Source organism: Aquarana catesbeiana, linkage group LG01 (genome assembly GCF_042186555.1).
Source record: "Aquarana catesbeiana isolate 2022-GZ linkage group LG01, ASM4218655v1, whole genome shotgun sequence".
Classification (NCBI taxonomy): Eukaryota; Metazoa; Chordata; class Amphibia; order Anura; family Ranidae; genus Aquarana; species Aquarana catesbeiana.
The window spans coordinates 676,789,910-676,809,528 of record NC_133324.1 but is presented as its reverse complement, the minus strand read 5'-3'; the positions used below and the strand labels follow the sequence as shown (position 1 = coordinate 676,809,528).

Here is a 19,619-nt window from a genome sequence, read left to right as displayed (position 1 = left end):
GGCGGGCACACACCTCCACATTTGGTGGGAATGCCCTGTAGTGCACTCATTTTGGTCAGAGTTGTTTGCTATTCTTTCAAAACTTTTCACCATACCTTTGCAGCCGGACCCAACTGCAGCTCTCCTGAACAGCAAACCTGAGGCTCTAACCCACCATCAATTTAAGCTTCCTATACACATCACCAGAGCTGCCAAACAGACAATTGCTGAGGCCTGGAAATCTCCATCCTTATGCATATTGGCTGCTAGACATAGATTTAATCGAGCATTAATTTATGCTAAACTTGAAGCAGTCATCCTGGACAAAGTGCACAAATATGAGAAACTTTGGAAACCGTGGGTTACTCATTACCTACCCCCTGGATTCGATGACACCCTACTGCTCCCCTGACCCACTATGCATAGACCCTCTGATCTAAACCATGACTTGCATATCGTAGCCCATGCCTCCCCTAGGGGACCCCTCTCCCCCACACGATCTTCCCCCCTTCTTTTAAGTCCCCCCCCTCCCTTGATCTACAGTCCTTCTTTCTTCCCTCTGATGTTTTTCTCTCCTCCTTTCTTACTGCTTCATTACACCCCTTCTGCCTCCATCCTTTCCTCGTTTTACCTCCTGGCAGCCCTTTCTGCTGGGCTCCAGCCCCTAGGTAGGCTTTCCTCCTAGTGCATTATTACTGCCCCCCACAGAGGACAGTCTCCCAGGATTCTTGGACTTTTTGGCACTCCCCCTAGAAACTGCTAGGCACCTGTTGGGTGACCCTTATATGCTTACACCCCTACAAAACTATTCCTTGGTTTATCCCTCTCCTTACCTACATGTGACTTATATTTGAATTGTTACTTTACTTTTGTATACCTTTGTTGGGAATCGTCCCCCCATGCTAAAAACAATGGTTATCTACATGCTCCATTCGTGATGTCATTACCTAGCTGACAACTTGTACTAGTTGAACTAGCACATGTATAATTGTACTTTACTCTTACTTTTTTTCTCAATAAAAATATTTGAACGAGAAAACGTATGGTAGTAAATATGGGGGCAGCTGCAGGTACACAAAGGAGCAAGATATCAGGCGGAGAGAGCACAATAATCTGGCAAACAGAAAGTGCAGAGACATAGCTTAAATCAGGAAGTAATGGTGTTTCACTGGAGGAGAGGGATGTTTCACTGTTGGTTCCAGATGTAAAGGGGTCAAACACAAAGTGTGAAGAAAAACAAAATGGCTTGTGGTTTCTGACATGCCCTCTAGGGGGCGAACTTCCTGACACAGTGGGCCCTGTCCACAACCTGGCAGAGGTTCCAACCCTTTTCCACTCTGCCCAAAACAGAAAAAAAGTTTTGCCTTTTGATATCCTTTATGATAAAAATGTAAGTGTCTTACCTCCAAATAACTTTCTGTTGTAACTTAGCCAGTGCACCCGACAGTTTTTGGGCTATATCCTCGGACAAATATTTCACCCCAGCTCCAAAAGAGACTAGAACAAATCCATTTTCATCTACACCATCCACCCAGATCTGAAGATCCTACGTTGAAAAAAAAGACAAACGTGTGAACATGTCCTTCTTGGCTTATTGCATATTAACATATACTGTATAGAAAATATTGTTTACCTTGTACATTGTTTCACTAGATGGAATCTCACAGCCATGCAGACAGGTCAAGGCACTCTTACACATTACTATACTGTACAGTATATGTCAAATACCATGAATCCACAATAGAATCTATAACATTTTTGGGCATTTTTTTACAGCATACTTTTAATTTATTATTGTAAAATTTACCAGAAAGTATTTTTTATTTTGGCTTTGTAATGTGACCTAAATCTGAAGTTTGTCAATAAAACAAAAATCTCTGCAGCTTTAACCACATCACTTACCTGTATTGTCCTAGTTCATACAGGAAACCGGATCCTGGAGAAATCTTAACCACTTCAATATAGGGCACTTATACACCCTTCCTGCCCAGACCAATTTTTGGCTTTCAGTGCTCTCACACTTTGAATGCCAATTACTCAGTCATGCAACACTGTACTTAAAATTTTTATAATTTTTTTCATACAAATAGAGCTTTCTTTTGGTGGTATTTATCAGTACGGTGCCACTCTGTGCAAAACCAACTGCACAGAGGAGGTAAGTATGACATGTTTGTTATTTTAAAAAAAATTAAAATTAGGGTTTAGTAGCCCTTTAAGGCCTCATTCACACGAGGTAGATCCGCTTAGCGGAGTCCACCAGTTCAGCAGGAGATCTCTCCGTTGATCTCCGCTGAACCATCGGATAACAGGTCCGTCTCTTCTCACTGAGCGGGGAGGGGCCTGTCAGAGCGCCGCTGATCCCTATGGAGGACAAAAACGTTTTTCATTAGATGAAAATCTAACGGATGCGAACGTATCGCCATACATCTGATTTTAGCAGATCGGAGCGGAGCGGTTTGGATGTCAGCGGACATGGTCACCGCTGACATCCGTCTCTCCATAGACCTGCATGTCAGGTCTGCCTGTCAGTCTTTTTGGTGTCCGTCCATGTGAAATGGGCCTAAGAAATTAGATAGGCGGATAGTACATCAGGACTGATCAATTTTCAAATATATACCATAGTTTGCAGACTATAACTTTCATGCAGACTAAATAATATACACTGATGTGGGTTATTTTAATAAAAGAAATGCAGCAGAATATATTTTGGCCTAAATTTATGAAGAAAGAACAATCTGGCAGTGACCGGCCCCCCATTTTACTTACCTGAGCCCTGGAACTTCACCCGGCGGGGACGCGTTCTTCCTCTGCCCGGGGTTCTCGGCTCTCGATTGGATAGATTGATAGCAGTGCAGCTATTGGCTCGCGCTGCTGTCAAATCAAGTCCAATGACGCGGGTACCGGGGGGTGGGGCCAAGTCCGGTATTTGTGTCTATGGACACAAATGCTGGACTCGAGAGTGCGCTCGCAAGGTAACCCCACCGGAAGAGCACTTCTCCTAGGGAGTTATACGATGCAGGGAGGAGCCGCGAAAGCCGCCAGGGGACCCCAGAAGACAAGGTTCAGGGGCACTCTGTGCAAAACGAACTGCACAGTGGAGGTAGCTATGACATGTTTGCTATTAAAAAAAAAAATGTGAACCTTTACAATCACTTTAACTGACAATTGCGCGGTCGTGCAACATTGCACCCAAACAAAATTGTCATCCTTTTTTTCCCACAAATAGAGCTTTCTTTTGGGGGTATTTGATCACCTCTGCGGTTTTTATTTTTTGTGCTATAAACAAACAAATAGCGACAATTTTGTAAAAAAAGCAATATTTTTAACTTTTTGCTATAATAAATATCCCCAAAAAAATATAAAAAAACGAATTTCTTCCTCAGTTTATGCCGATATGTATTCTTCTACATATTTTTGTTAAAAAAAATCGCAATAAGCGTATACTGATTAGTTTGCGCAAAAGTCATAGCGTCTACAAAATAGGGGATACATTTATGGCAATTTTATTATTATTTTTTTTTATTATTAGTAATGGCGGCGATCTGCAATTTTTATCAGGACTGCGACATTGCGGCAGACAGATTGGACACTTTTGACACTATTTGGGGATCACTGACATTTATATAGCGATCAGAGTTAAAAGTAGCTACTGATTACTGTATAAATGTCACTGGCAGGGAAGGGGTTTAACACTAGGGGGCGATCAAGGGGTTAAGTGTGTTCCTTCAGAGTGTTCTAACTGTAGTGGGGTGGACTCACTAGGACATGACAGAGATCACTGATCCCGATGACATGGAGCAGTAGATCTCTGTCATGTCACTAGGCAGAAGAGGGAAATGCCTTGTTTACATAGGCATCTCCCCATTCTGCCTTTCCTTGCCACAATCGCGGGTCACCGGCGGACATTGAGTCCTTGGGACCCGCGGGCACAATCCCGTGGCGCGCGCCTGCTAGCCTGCGATGACGGAGGGATGTACGGGGAAGCCCATTTGCGCACCCAGGCCATTCTGCCGAGGTACATCGGCGTGCGGTGGTCGGCAAGTGTTTAAGTACCACCATATGAAAGCTCTATTTGTCTCAAAAAATGATACAAAAATTAATTTGGGTACAGTGTTACATGACTGAGTAATTGTCATTCAAAGTATGACAGTGCTGAAAGCTGAAAATAGCCCGGTCTGGAAGAAGGTGAAAGTGTCCAGACGTGGTAAAGAGACAGTGGATGAAAGATGAAATATACGTTTTATATAAAGCGAGACCCCATGGAATGGATTTTTTTTAAAAACAATTCCTAATGTAAATTGGTGGGTTGCCAACTTAAATTAACAATTTATTTTACCTAGTGGATTCATTTTTATTTTTTGGTGAACAAACGATGGGTCCAAAGGGTCCCTTTTAACAGTTCACAGATAAGTGCTAAGAATGTACCTGCACATAACTCCACTGCATTCTCACAGAACTTGTTTGGTTAAACTAATGATGCAAAAGAACCCTGTCAGAATCAGCTTGGAATTTTGAGAGGAAACTCTCCTCCTAAAGCTGGACTCCACGTAGATATAAAATAGACAGATTCGTGCAGCTCTACATTTAATTATTAATCATTAACTATATATTTTTAAATGCAATTCGTGTAAGTGCCTGAATTTGACTTGGTATCAGCCTCTTGCAATCTTCTCTACCAATCCAATGGTAGCCAGACAATCCAGTGTGCTGCAGGCATATGTGCTGACATGGAACATGCTTACAGAGGGAGAGAACAGAGGGAACAGAGAGAACAGAGGGATGACCTCAGCCTTCTGATCTTTCATTGTCCACTCAGAAGCCTGAGGGTGGAGGGAGAACAGCACTGTGTTCTTTCCTGCAAGTAGTTGTTCGGTGTGGAAGAATTGTGTAAATAGCAGGACTGAATTTACAGAAATACTAATTCTTTGGAATTTAAAACAGCTTCCTTATATGTATTCCATCAGTGTACTTAGCTGATTGCCTGGAGTTCAGCTTCAAAGCACCTTGCGAGAGGTGCTAGAAGTTATGAGTCATAGCATAATTCATATATAAGGGAGCCTGCTCTGTGGTTAGAGGGTATTAGTTTTTTTTTTAAAAATTAGAAGAAAAGATGTGGCAGACAAAGTATTGGCAGATGAACAAATTCAAACCTGACAATCCAGATTGTGGGAGTAGAGCTTCTCAAGGAAGTGATATGAATGGTTCTATGCTTTCTGTAAAAGGCTGCTGTTGGTAAATATTAAATGAGTTTGGAGGTGAAGAAAACCACAACCATTTGGAAGTCTTACATGAAAATATTAACAATAAAAATAGGAAGTCCAGTATTTAAGCATACAGCCTCTTGCATAGCGGAGTAAAAACCCAGGTGCATTGTCTATGGAACAATTCACAGAGCTGCATAAAGATCAGTAATACAACGATGAGTACAGAGTTGAAAAATAAAAATAGAAATGTTTACATGTGAGTGCATTAATTTACATGCATATGCATGTATACACAACCCCGTTTCACTGTGTGTATTAGCACCTTCAGCCTGGTTTTTGCAAAGACAGGCATGCTGATTACACACCTGTGGGCTGGGTTCATATTCACCCCTGGGATAGAGCTCAGGGCTCCTACTTGGAAACAGCTCCACTGTTAGAAACCATGAAATCAGGCCGAGACAGAAGTACCAACCACAGATCAACTCTGTGAGTTATCGTCCTTTCTGGTCATATCAGTCAGGGGCTTGACCAGAGATGAGAAGTTACGAATACATTTCCGATAATAGTTGGCAAAGCCCAGGAAACACTGCAGAGGATGTAAACACATGGGTTGGAGCCACTGTAGAACTGCCGAAAGTTTCTCTGGGTCCATCAAAAAACCAGCAGTGGAAATGACATAACCCAGGAATTTAACCTGTTCACGATGGAACTCGCAATTCTCCAGTTTACAATAGAGATTGTTCTCTCTTAGTTTCTGAAGCACACGACAGACATCTGTGTGGTGGCTCTTCAGGGACTTGGAAAATATGAGGATATCATCGAGATAAACCACCACACATAACTGCAACAAATCTCGGAGGACATCGTTAATAAATTCCTGGAATGCCAGGGTGTTACAAAGGCCAAAAGGCATTACGAGGTACTCATAATGGCCTGGTATTAAACGCAGTTTTCCACTCGTCGCCCTCTTTAATCCCATTGAGATTTTATGCCCCTCTCAAATCAAGCTTCGTGAAAACCGTTGCTCTCTTGGGGCGGTCAAATAACTCTGTATTCAATGGAATCGGATAGGCATTCTTAATCATGAAACCAATACAAGGTCTCAGTTCACCACTCTTCTTCTTCACAAAGAAGAAACCAGCACCAGCAGGAGACAAAGATTTGCGGATGAAACCTCGAGAAAGTGCGTCTGCAACATACTCCTCCATGGCCTTATCCTCCTAGACCGACAAAGGGTAAACCCGGCCATGAGGGGGTATGGCACCAGGTTGAAGGTCAATTGCACAATCATTCGGCTGGTGTGGAGGAAAACTACCAGCTTGACCCTTGTCAAAGATATCGCTAAAATCGCGGTAACCCTTTGGCAGGAAGGAGATTGAAGAGGGGCACAGGACCTTGGCTACATTCTGGAAGCATGTCTCACTGCATTGTGGTTACCAGGAGAGAACCTCAGCATGGAGCCAATCAAAAGAGGGGTTGTGCCTCTGTAACCAAGGATAACCAATAACCAGTGCAAACTTAGGTGAGGAAATAACTTGAAATTGGGTTATCTCATGGTGAAGAGTCCCTACAGCCATGGACAACTGAACCGTCTCATGAGTCACATGGGCAGGCTGTAGAGGTCTCCCGTCAAGAGCCTCAATGGCAAGTGGAGTGTCACACAGCTGCAGCGGAATCGAGTGCTTCGATACAAAGGCAGCATCAATGAACATTCCTGCAGCCCCAGAGTTGATTAGAGCCTGTATCTCGAGGGACGACTCAGCTCCAGGAAGGGTGACTGAAACTAGGGGCTTATCTTTCTGGATAACTGGGGATGAAACAACGCCGCCTAAGGTCTCTCCGTGACAGGACCTCAAGGTTCGGGCGTTCCCTGGAGGGGTAGGACAAGACTTCAAAAAGTGACCTGCCTGGCCACAATAAAGGCACAATCTCTACCTCCTCCTAAAGGTTCTCTCATCCGCAGAGAGACGCGTGAAGCCCAAGTGCATGGTTTCATCTTCACTGACCGACTCGGTACCAGGAGGCATGGGAGGTGAGGGAGGAACGGGCGGGACTGCAAAGCTCGGAGACAAACATACAGGAGGCTTACACAAGCACTCCTTAAAAGAGAGTCTTTCTCTGAGTGTGGAGTCAATGAGGATGGCAAACGTGGTCAACTTCTCCAGCTCAGTGGGTATATCTCGGGCTGCTATCTCATCCTTGATGGTGTCCGAGAGACCAAGAGAAAAAGCAGCCACGAGGGCCTCATTGTTTCACACAACCTCTGCTGCCAGAGTACGGAATTCAATGGTGTAGTCGGCAACAGTTCTCGTACTCTGTTTGATGTACATGAGGCACTTGGCAGCAGAAGCGGAGCGTGCGGGAACGTCAAATACCCTTTTAAACGAAGCCACAAACTCAGGGTAGCTCAAAACAACAGGTTTTTGCGTCTCCTATAGAGGGTTTGGCCAGGCCAAGGCTCTCTCAGAAAGCAAAGAAATCACAAAACCTACTTTGCTTCTGTCCATGGGAAATACCTGGGGCAGCATCTCAAAGTATATCTCAACCTGGTTGAGAAACCCTCTGTATTGGACTGGATCGCCCCCAAATTGCTGGGGAAGCAGAGCAGAACCAGACATACCTCTTATAGAGGTAATACTCGAGGTGGGTGCATGCACAGAGACCGGAGCAGCAGCAGCAGGGTCAGCCTGCAACATAGGTTGTACCGGGGCCACCAAAGTGGGAGATTACAGGTGAGCCGTGCAACTCAGGAGCGTTTGTAACGCCATGGCAAACTGATACATGCGGTGATCCAGTTCATCCAATCTGGAAAAAATATTACCAACAAGTGGATTGACTGCACCTTCTGAATTCATGGCCCTCACCTACTGTCAGAAACCATGAAATCATGCCAAGACAGAAGAACAGTTACTTGTTTAATAATAAAAGTAAAAAGAACAAACGTAGTCAAAACATAGCCAATGTTCAGTAACTGGAACGGATAGTCAGCCAAGCCAGAAGTCAGGGATCAATGTAGTGAAACAGCAAGCAGGATCTGGAGCCAGAAGGGATGTCAGCCAAGCAAGTCTTTGAACAGGATCGCAGGAGATAGTTTCTGTGATGTTGACCAAGGCAAAGGCAGAGATCCACTGGGCTGAATGGCTTAAGTAGGCAGGACTGACGAGCAGGATATCATCAACAGCTGAGTAACTGTGGAGAGATAGGAGCTGGCAGCCCTGAGAAGGAAGGGCTGAGCCCAGCCCTGACATCCACCTTGGCAGACAGGAAATCTGGCCGAGGAGTCAGGAGGACTCCGCCCTACAGACACGAGGTCTGTGTATGTGTGTCAGAAGGGCACTCATGTTCTCTAGGAGCAGCAGACTTAGATGGCTGCTATATCGAGCAGCTCCGCTCCACACAGGGACACAGCGGCACACAGTGACCTCAGAAACCGGAGATTCTCACTACATCCAGAAACGCTACCACACCCGACCCAGCAGACATCAGCAGCATGAGGGAGAAATACTCGGCTCTGCGCCGCTCAGTTCTTTCCCCTCACCTCCTCCACACAGGCTTTCTAAGATGGTGGTGGTGGGGACACAGAGCTCTAAGCCTGACATTCTCTTGGGGATTCTTCCCCCTCCCAGTCCTCTGATAGAGGTAAGCGACTTCCACCTACACCAAACCAGTCCCTAGATAAAGCCCCTCTCCACAAGAAACAAATATGCTCCCCTCCTCCACAGCCCCACTTTGAAGAGGACACTTAGGAATCCCTGCTAGCTCTTTCTACAAGTGATCAACCTGCCTCAGAGCATACACTTAAGCTTGGTGCTGGTCTTACTACACAAAGAAATCCAAAGAGAGCTGCGCTCCTCTATTTCTCATCTTACTATGCGAGGTGATCACATTGAGGAGAATACTGATATAGTGGAGAGGCAGGTTTCAGACAACATCAAAGCATATAATGATATGGTCTCCGCATTCAAGCTGCAGTCCTAGTTGCTCCGATACATGCAAGTACAAATGGCGGACCTCGAAGACAGGTCACTCCGCAATAACATTAAATACTATGGCTTACCTGGGAGCATTAAACCCGTGGACCTAACTACTTATCTGCAGAATCTTTCCTGAAACTGCTCCCAGATCTCGGTACACCTGATCTTACCATAGATCAAGCACACAGGCTCCCTAAACCACCCTACCTACCTAAGGATGTACCTCGTGATGTATTAGCACGTGTCCATTTTTATCACATTAAGGATCAGATCCTCAGGGCAGCCAGAACCTCAACACCTCTTCCCGCACCATACACAGGAGTCACCCTTTATGCTGTTATATCTGCAGCTAAGAAATTATCCCGGTCACCTCTGTTCTCAGAGACCGCAACATCCCCTACAAATGGGCTTTCCAGCAAAGCTCATAGTTACATATCAGAATCAATCTACCACGTTCACCTCCCCTAAAGATGGCATACAAAGCCTCCTCAACTGGGGCCTCATAAATGCTCCACCACTCTCTTCACCACATAGCCGGGCTACTCAGAGACGCCCAGAGCCATGGCCTACCAAATAGCATGCACTACAACATGCTCCCTTCTGTATTATTGGTATTATCGGTTCTGTATAACCAGGACTTAAAATATGAAACCTCGCGCTAAAGACTATATGTGCAAATAAATAATTGATCAGAGCTGCTCCCCTTAAAGTATAGACATGCTAACTTAGGTAATTGTAAACAAAGATCGGGGGAGCTAGTAATATAGTGCTGAAACCATATTATACAACAACATACATGGAATAAAAAATTCAACTTGATATACTTTTCAAAGTGCAACGTGCTCTGTATAATGTGAATAAAATAAGTTATGTAAAAAATTTTTAGAAGTCTTTCAAAAGTGGCTTATGGGTTGACTGTATTGATTGGGAAATGTGTCACCATAGTCTCCCTCTGAATACTGAGTGCTAACAGCACAATTGTTGTAATGGAGCAAGTGATAAGATGTGCTTCTTGTTGTCTTATTTCACATTTTCATTTGCGCAGCACTGGATTATTAGCTCTTTTTTCATTCTTCTGCAAGTTTTACATCAATAGCATGAGACTTAATTTTACGAATACCATTAACAGTGTTGAAGCATACCTTCATTACACAGCTAGCAGACAGGGTAATATGAACTGGCTTCACTTGAGGTCAACATGATTATAGCAACAGCCAAAAGGAAATACTAAATCTCAAGAATTACAATAGTAAAATGTGTCTTAAACATTTTAATTCCACAAATCATGTTCTGAATTGTGGATCATAAAGTTTGTATGAAAAATTACAACAAATAAAGAACAAACAAACCAAAATATAGAGATAACCATATCAGGTTCTGACTTTTTCTCAGCCTTCATTAAACGGCAGTATCACATGTCCATGAGAAGCCAAAACCTTAGCTACCTACATTTATGAAACTAGGAACTACAAACAGCTAACTCTTGTGTACAGGACAGCGTGGGGCAGATCTTGGTGTGTGACTTCACCACTGCCACACCATTTGACAAATCATCATATTTTTCCCAGGTGAAATCAGACCTTTTACCAGTAGGCTATGTAATGGCCTAGAGAGCTTCTGGTAGCTGGTTGGCAGAATGCAACAACACCTCTAATGCCCCGTACACACGGTCAGTTTTTCCAACGCAAAATGTTCGATGGGAGCTTGTTTCAGAAATTTCAACCGCATGTAGGCTCATCAGACATTTTCCATTGGAATTTCCATCACACAAAATTTGAGAGCTGGTTCTCAAATTTTCCGACAACAAAATCCATTGTCGTAAATTCCGATCGTGTGTACACAATTCCGACGCACAAAGTTCCACGCATCCTCAGAATCAAACAGGAGAGCCGCACTGGCTATTGACCTTCATTTTTCTTGGCTCGTCGTACACCGCGTTCTTGACGTTCAGAATTTCTGGCAAGATTTGTGTGACCGTGTGTATGCAAGACAAGTTTGAGCCAACATCCGTCGGAAAAAATACATGGATTTTGTTGTCGGAATGTCCGATCGTGTGTATGCGGCATTAAAGTGAACCTGTTCCCCTTTAATTCAAGGTCCTGTGAAAATTTAAAGAGTTCTGCTTCAAGAAATATCTCTTCTGAACCTCTGCTTTGTGTTTCACCAGCTACCAGGTGCTGTCCTGTTGTTATGGTGTGTTCCACAGTACCATTACAAAGAATGTTTCCAGAAACTGAAGGGTCAAAAAAGGCGTTTTGAAGGTTTTAAATAAATGTGTTTGTTGACTGCTTCTTGTAAAGCTGAAACTCCTCTTGACTTCAGCGTGTCTTGGTCAGCTGATACAAATGCAATATTTCTTGAAGCTCCAGAATGGCGTGAACATGTTTCTGAAGAACATTTGCTCTCAGACACTATGCTGGCCACTGTTGAGAATACATTTGAAATTATTGTTGATATGTTGCATTCGGCTTTAACCATCTGGAATCCTGCTTTAATTTTTTCTGCTCCAAATATGTCCCTTAGGATTTTACCTCTCAGCATTTAGATTTATTTTTGTACACCTTTTTCTACCATGGTTTTCACAAGGTAAAAAAATTCTACATTGCTTATTTCTTGGGCCACATAACTAGGGATGAGCTTCGAGTTCGAGTCGAACTCATGTTCGACTCGAACATTGGCTGTTCGCAAGTTCGCCGAACAGCGAACAATTTGGGGTGTTCGCGGCAAATTCGAATGCCGCGGAACACCCTTTAAAAGTCTATGGGAGAAATCAAAAGTGCTAATTTTAAAGGCTTATATGCAAGTTATTGTCATAAAAAGTGTTTGGGGACCCGGGTCCTGCCCCAGGGGACATGGATCAATGCAAAAAAAAGTTTTAAAAACGGCCGTTTTTTCAGGAGCAGTGATTTTAATAATGCTTAAAGTCAAACAATAAAAGTGTAATATCCCTTTAAATTTCGTAGCTGGGGGGTGTCTATAGTATGCCTGTAAAGGGGCGCATGTTTCCCGTGTTTAGAACAGTCTGACAGCAAAATGACATTTCGAAGGAAAAAACCCATTTAAACCTACTCGCGGCTATTGCATTGCCGACAATACACATAGAAGTTCATTGATAAAAACGGCATGGGAATTCCCCACAGGGGAACCCCGAACCAAAATTAAAAAAAAAAAAAAAGACGTGGGAGTCCCCCTAAATTGCATACCAGGCCCTTCAGGTCTGGTATGTATATTAAGGGGAACCCCGGCCAAAATTTTTTAAAAAAATGACGTGGGGTTCCCCCTAAATTCCATACCAGACCCTTCAGGTCTGGTATGGATTTTAGGGGGAACCTCGCGCCAAAAAAAAAAAAAAAAAAAACGGCGTGGGGTCCCCCCAAAACTCTATACCAGACCCTTATCCGAACAAGCAACCTGGCAAAAGAGGGGGGGACGAGAGTGCGCCCCCCCTTCCTGAACCGTACCAGGCCACATGCCCTCAACATTGGGAGGGTGCTTTGGGGTAGCCCCCCAAAACACCTTGTCCCCACGTTGATGAGGACAAGGGCCTCATCCCCACAACCCTGTCTGGTGGTTGTGGGGGTCTGCGGGCGGGGGGCTTATCAGAATCTGGAAGCCCCCTTTAACAAGGGGACCCCCAGATCCCGCCCCCCCTGTGTGAAATGGTAGGGGGGTACTTACCCCTACCATTTCACTAAAAAACTGTCAAAAATGTTAAAAATGACAAGAGACAGTTTTTGACAATTCCTTTATTTAAATGCTCCTTCTTTCTTCTATCTTCCTTTATCTTCTTCTTTTTCTGGTTCTTCCTCCGGCATTCTCATCCAGCATCTCCTCCGCAGCATCTTCTATCTTCTTCTCCTCGGGCCGCTCCGCACCCATGGCATGGGGGAGGCTCCCGCTCTTCTCTTCATCCTCTTATTCATCTTCTTCTCTTCTTCCTTCTTCTCTTCTTGTTCTTAAATAACGGGGGGCGGGGCCACCCTGTGACCCCGCCCCCCTCTGACGCATGGGACATGATGGGACTTCCCTGTGGCATTCCCCGTGACGTCACAGGGAAGTCCCGTCAAGTTACCGTGCGTCAGAGGGGGGCGGGGTCACCGGGTGGCCCCTCCCCCGTTATTTAAGAACCGTCAGACGAGGAGATGCCGTCACACAGCGGGAGCCTCCCTCCATGCCAGCATGGGTGCGGAGCGGCCCGGAGAAGAAAATGAAGAAGAGAAGAAGAGAAGAAAAGAAGAAGAGAAGAAGATGAAGAGAAGAGCGGGAGCCTCCCCCCATGCCATGGGTGCGGAGCGGCCCGAGGAGAAGAAGATAGAAGACGCCGCGGAGGAGATGCTGGACGAGAATGCCGGAGGAAGAACCAGAAGAGCCAGAAGAACCAGAAGAAGAAGATGAAGGAAGATAGAAGAAAGAAGAAGCATTTAAATAAAGGAATTGTCAAAAACTGTCTCTTGTCATTTTTAACATTTTTGACAGTTTTTTAGTGAAATGGTAGGGGTAAGTACCCCCTTACCATTTCACAAAGGGGGGGGCAGGATCTGGGGGTCCCCTTGTTAAAGGGGGCTTCCAGATTCCGATAAGCCCCCCGCCCGCAGACCCCCACAACCACCGGCCAGGGTTGTGGGGATGAGGCCCTTGTCCTCATCAACATGGGGACAAGGTGTTTTGGGGGGGCTACCCCAAAGCACCCTCTCAATGTTGAGGGCATGTGGCCTGGTATGGTTCAGGAGGGGGGGGCCGCACTCTTGTCCCCCCCTCTTTTCCTGTGGCCTGCCAGGTTGCGTGCTCGGATAAGGGTCTGGTATGGATTTTTGGGGGGACCCCACGCCGTTTTTTTTTTTTTGGCACGGGGTTCCCCTTAAAATCCATACCAGACCTGAAGGGTCTGGTATGGAATTTAGGGGGAACCCCACGTCATTTTTTTTTTTAATTTTGGCCGGGGTTCCCCTTAATATCCATACCAGACCTGAAGGGCAACATGCGCCCCTTTACAGGCATACTATAGACACCCCTCAGCTACGAAATTTAAAGGGATATTACACTTTTATTGTTTGACTTTAAGCATTATTAAAATCACTGCTCCTGAAAAAACGGCAGTTTTTAAAACTTTTTTTTGCATTTATCCTTGCCCCCTGGGGCAGGATCCAGGTCCCCAAACACTTTTTATGACAATAACTTGCATATAAGCCTTTAAAATTAGCACTTTTGATTATTCATGTTCGTGTCCCATAGACTTTAACGGTGTTCGCGTGTTTGAACAAACTTTTTTCCTGTTCGCATGTTCTGGTGCGAACCGAACAGGGGGGTGTTCGGCTCATCCCTACACATAACTACTGTAGAATGTGCTGTCACAAAAGGCACTACAAAGGCAATGGCAAAATGAATCAAATGCACAGGTGTTTGTAACTCTCACTGTGTGTCCACACACCTTTACAGGTTGTAGGTCTCTGATGTAGCAATTCCTTATTAAACCTAATTTTGTCTTTTTCATCAAGACTGATGTGTCTGCATGCAACCACTCTGTACAAGGGAAAGGTATGTACTTTGTTTTTTGGGAGGAATAGCAAGTCCTCCCCAGTTTTCAACAACCTTGTCATCTGCTGGGTAAACTGACTCTTTATTTGCTGGACCAGTTTCAGCTTTGACAGTATCATCGCAGACTGTGGGTGGGAACATCTGGGAAACATTATCTCTTGCAGCTGATATTCTCATACGTCCTTCTATGAATGATAAGTGGTGGCTGAGAAACTTGTCAACTCGCATTGGCAGGGTTTCATGTTTGAGAACAGAGTGCTTCATATTCTTAAACTCAGCCTCAACACTAGCAGAACTTGCTGTGACATTAAAAGTTTTGAAAAATGGAACCAGTATCCCGGTCCAAAGTGGCAGGTAACAACAAAGCCGTGTAATATGAGGAACAATTGCAGGTAAAAAATTGCACTCATCACGCAAATTGACTACCCATTGTTTTAATTCTGTTGAGCATGCGTCAAGTTTTTCTTTGGGTTCTGGAATGTCAGTTTCATCCTCAAACTCTTCAGCGGGCAAAGTCACACATCCTTTCATGATTCTTTATTTTAGGAAGATTTTACAAGACTGACATTAGTGTTTTTCCCATTTCATCACAGCCTTCGGCTTCACTTAAAGCAACTATAAAAATGGCCTTGATTAGATCTTTGGCATCAGCAAGGGATACAGATGTGATGAGCTGTGCTACAGCCCTTATGTAAAATTCTTTGACTCTTCTGCCTTTTTTTCTGTTTTTTGTAACATCAACTCTGACAAAGCATTGGGGCAGTTTGGAAGATTCCTTTTCCATCAATACTCCAAAGCAATGGTTTATATAAGTCACGAGGTTTGGGTAAGGTGCAAAAGCCCTCACAATAGCACCAAGTAAAGCCATGGAAAAATCACATACTGTTTCTTTTGGCAGAGGAGCACCTGCACGTTTCCATTCTGTTAGCCAATATGCTATAGCATTGATGTCATGCTTTTCAGACAGCATTTGAACTACTGGGACCTTCATGGCTTCCTCTGTATTTCCAGGTATAAGTACACCTTTATGCAAAAAATGTGTCCAGACACACCTTGTGGGCGTTTCAGTTTTTTCACAAGGGAGCCTGTGGCATCAAAGGGAACAACACTGGAATGTTGTTTAGACTGTGCTTTGTATACATACATTTGTGATGTTGACCAATAGTGGACAAAGAATTTGTTAAGTCCAATGTCATGCACACTGCCATAGTGAGGAAATGAATATTTCATGTGAAGGACAGATATAAGCAGCTCTTTGTCAAAAACTTCCCGATTTCTTTTTTCTTGTTTAACCACTTCAATGCAGGACATTTATACACCCTTCCTGCCCAGACCAATTTTTAGCTTTCAGCGCTCTCACACTTTGAATGCCAATTACTCGGCCATGCAACACTGTACCCAAACAAAATTTTTATAATTTTTTTCATACAAATAGAGCTTTCTTTTGGTGGTATTTAATCACCACTGGGTTTTTTATTTTTTGCGACATAAGTGAAAAAAGAGCAAAAATTTTGGAAAAAAAACACTTTAGTTTCTATGATAAAATTTTGCAAATAAGTAATTTTTGTTCATAAATGTGGGCCAAAATTTATACTGCTACATCTCTTTGGTAAAAATAACCCAAATTAGTGGATATTATTCAGTCTCTGTGAAGGTTATAGAGTGACCCCTTTTTGAAAAGTAGACAGTCAAAGGTATTTAGTAAGAGGCATGGTGAGTTTTTTGAAGTTGTAATTTTTTCCCACAATTCTTGGGAATATTAAGATTTTTTTTTTTTCACAAAATTGTCATAATAACAAGTTATTTCTCACACACAGCATATGCATACTTCCAATTACACCCCAAAATACATTTTGCTACTCCTCCTGAGTATGGCGATACCACATGTGTGGGACTTTTACACAGCCTGGCCACACAGAGAGGTCCAACATGCAGGACACATAATCAGGGGATCTAGGAGCATAAATTACACCTCTAATTTCCTAACAACCTATTACATTTGTGAAGGCCTTGGAGCACCAGGATAGTGGAATTACCCACAAAATAACCCCATTTTGGAAAGCAAACACCCCAACATCTATTTTATGAGGCATAGTGAGTCTTTTGAACGGTTCATTTTTTTTTCCATAAGTCTTCGGAAAACGTGGAAAGAAAATTAAAACTGATTTTTTTTTTACACAAAGTTGTCAGTTTATAAGATATTTCTAACTCAAAGCATGTAAATAGCAAAAATTACACTTTTTTCTTTATTCTTTATTTTATCAAAATGTATTATACACAAAAAAGTAAGAACATTTTCCCTACTCAATAGGGATATACATTAACAAATTTTGTCTCCAAACCTTTATCTACCCTTACCCTCCTCCCCCCCTTCCACCCCATTTTCAGCCCCTTCTTTCTCCTCTTCTCTAAGTAATCTTAATCTCACTGTATTTCTTTGTTAATTTAAACTTTTTCCACTTTTCCCATCTCTTAACCGCTTCCCGACTGCCTCACGCAGATATACTGCGGCAGAAGGGCACGTACAGGCAGATTAACGTAGCTGTACGTTGCCTTTTAAGAGGTGGCTTGCGGGCGTGCACGTGCCGCCGCCGGCGCGCACACCCGCCGGGAGCTCCGTGACCATCCCGCGATCGCCTCACGGTGAGGAAGAACGGGGAGATGCTAATGTAAACAAGCATCTCCCCGTTCTGCCTAATCACACTGTCACTGATCACCGCTCCCTGTAATTGGGAGCGGTGATCAGTGATGTGTCACACACAGCCCCTCCCCCCACAGTTAAAATCACTCCTTAGGACACACTTAACCCCTACAGCGCCCCCTCGTGGTTAACCCCTTCACTGCCAGTCACATTTACACAGTAATCAATGCATTTTTAATTGCACCGATCGCTGTATAAATGTGAATGGTCCCAAAATTGCACCAAAAGTGTCCATTGTGTCCGCCATAATGTCACAGTCACGATAAAAATCGCTGATCGCCGCCATTACTAGTAAAAAAAAAATATTAATAATAATGCCATAAAACTATCCCCTATTTTGTAGACGCTACAACTTTTGCACAAACCTATTTGCGATTTTTTTACCAAAAATATGTAGAAGAATACATATCGGCCTAAACTGAGGAAAAAAAATGTTTTTTTATATATTTTTTGGAGATATTTATTATAGCAAAAACGAAAAAATATAGCTTTTTTTTTTTTAAATTGTCGCTCTTTTTTGTTTATGGCACAAAAAATAAAAACCGCAGGGGTGATCAAATACCACCAAAAGAAAGCTCTATTTGTAAGAAAAAAGGACATCAATTTTGTTTGGGAGCCACGTCGCAAGACCGCGCAATTGTCAGTTAAAGCGATGCAGTGCCGAATTGCAAAAAGTGCTCTGCTCTTTGGCCAGCCAAATGGTCCGGGGATTAAGTGGTTAATGAATCCCTCTCTAGTATCCTCATGGCTCTGTCTTAGAAATTCCATGTTATATATCTCTTCTATTTTATCAAACCACTCTCTGATTTTTGGACTTTCTACTTCCTTCCATTTCCTCAGTATCAAGCTTTTTGCAACATTCATCATATGTATAATCATTGAGTTTCTATTTTCTTTTTTTGGAATATCTACCCCATGAAATAGACATGCCCATGGTTCCTCAGGTATAACTATATCAATAATTTCCTTGATAATAACTCAGTATTTCCTTCCCGTACGTTCTAATTTTAGGGCACCCCCACCATATTTGGGCCTTGGTTCCCGTTTGTTTACAGCCCCGCCAACACTCCATTGTTTGTCCTATTTGATATTTCCCTAGTATTTCCGGGGTTCTACACTGGGTTACGCACTTATAATTCATTTCCACCATCCCATTATTTACTGATGATCCATGTACTAGTTTCAGAATTTTTCCTACTTCTTGGTTCTTTCCTCGTTTCCCAAATTCCATCTCCCAATTTTTTATAAATGTTGGAATTTCCAGATCTTCCCCTTCTATCAATGTTTTATATATCCTAGATATATTCCCACTTGTTTTTTCGATGGTACATAATCGCTCTATCAATGTAAGTGCTTCTCCTTCTCTTATTGGGTGAGGAAGTGGTGCTATGAAGTGTTTGAGCTGAAAATACCTCCATTCATTAATCTCGAGTATATCTTTTTTAATCCAGTTCCCCCCTATCAAACTTTTCCCTGGTGCAACTAAATTATTTTCCTTTAGTGCCATCAATGGTGAATTATATTTCCATTTATTTTTCTTGTGTAGTGCATCCCAAATTTTTAATACCATCCGTGTCAATGTGTGTGTATTTTCTCGCAATGTCCTATTATGTGGTGGTATCCATATATTCCTTCCTAATTGTGTATTAGCCATTATGTGTTCTATATTAACCCACCTTTTCTCATTGTTTGATCTAGCCCATTCCACCACGCGTGTTAACAAAACTGCCTCGTAATATTTTTGAAAGTCAGGTACATTTAATCCCCCTTGGCTTTTTACTTTCTTCAGAATTGCCAGAGAAATTCTAGGTTTCTTATTGTGCCATATTAATTTAGTGATTAAAATTCTTATGCCGCGTACACACGGTCGGACTTTTCGTCTACAAAAGTCCAACGGACGCTGACGGACTAAAGCTGGCTGGTAATCCGATCGTGTGTGGGCTTCTCCGGACTTTCAACTGACTTTTTCAGCCTCAAATCCGACGGACTTTAGATTTGAAACATGCTTCAAATCTTTCCGACGGACTCGAGTCCGGTCGAAAAATCCGCTCGTCTGTATGCTAGTCTGACGGACAAAAACCCACGCTAGGGCAGCTATTGGCTACTGGCTATCAACTTCCTTATTTTAGTCCGGTGTACGTCATCACGTAAGAATTCAACGGACTTTTGTGTGATCGTGTGTAGGCAAGTCTGTTCGTTAGAAAGTCCGCAAGTCCGCCGCAAGTC

General features: G+C 43.3%; 1 protein-coding gene across 3 annotated transcripts in view; it reads right to left on the bottom strand.

The window, feature by feature from the left end:
* The window catches only part of UGT8 (UDP glycosyltransferase 8), a 199,443-nt gene that overhangs the window by 50,009 nt on the left and 129,815 nt on the right, over window positions 1–19,619 (bottom strand). For all 3 annotated transcript variants that reach the window (XM_073603149.1, XM_073603139.1, XM_073603131.1), the window contains one exon: window positions 1,383–1,525. In XM_073603149.1, the coding sequence (XP_073459250.1) occupies window positions 1,383–1,525 (143 nt within the window). The remainder of the gene's footprint in view (window positions 1–1,382; window positions 1,526–19,619) is intronic.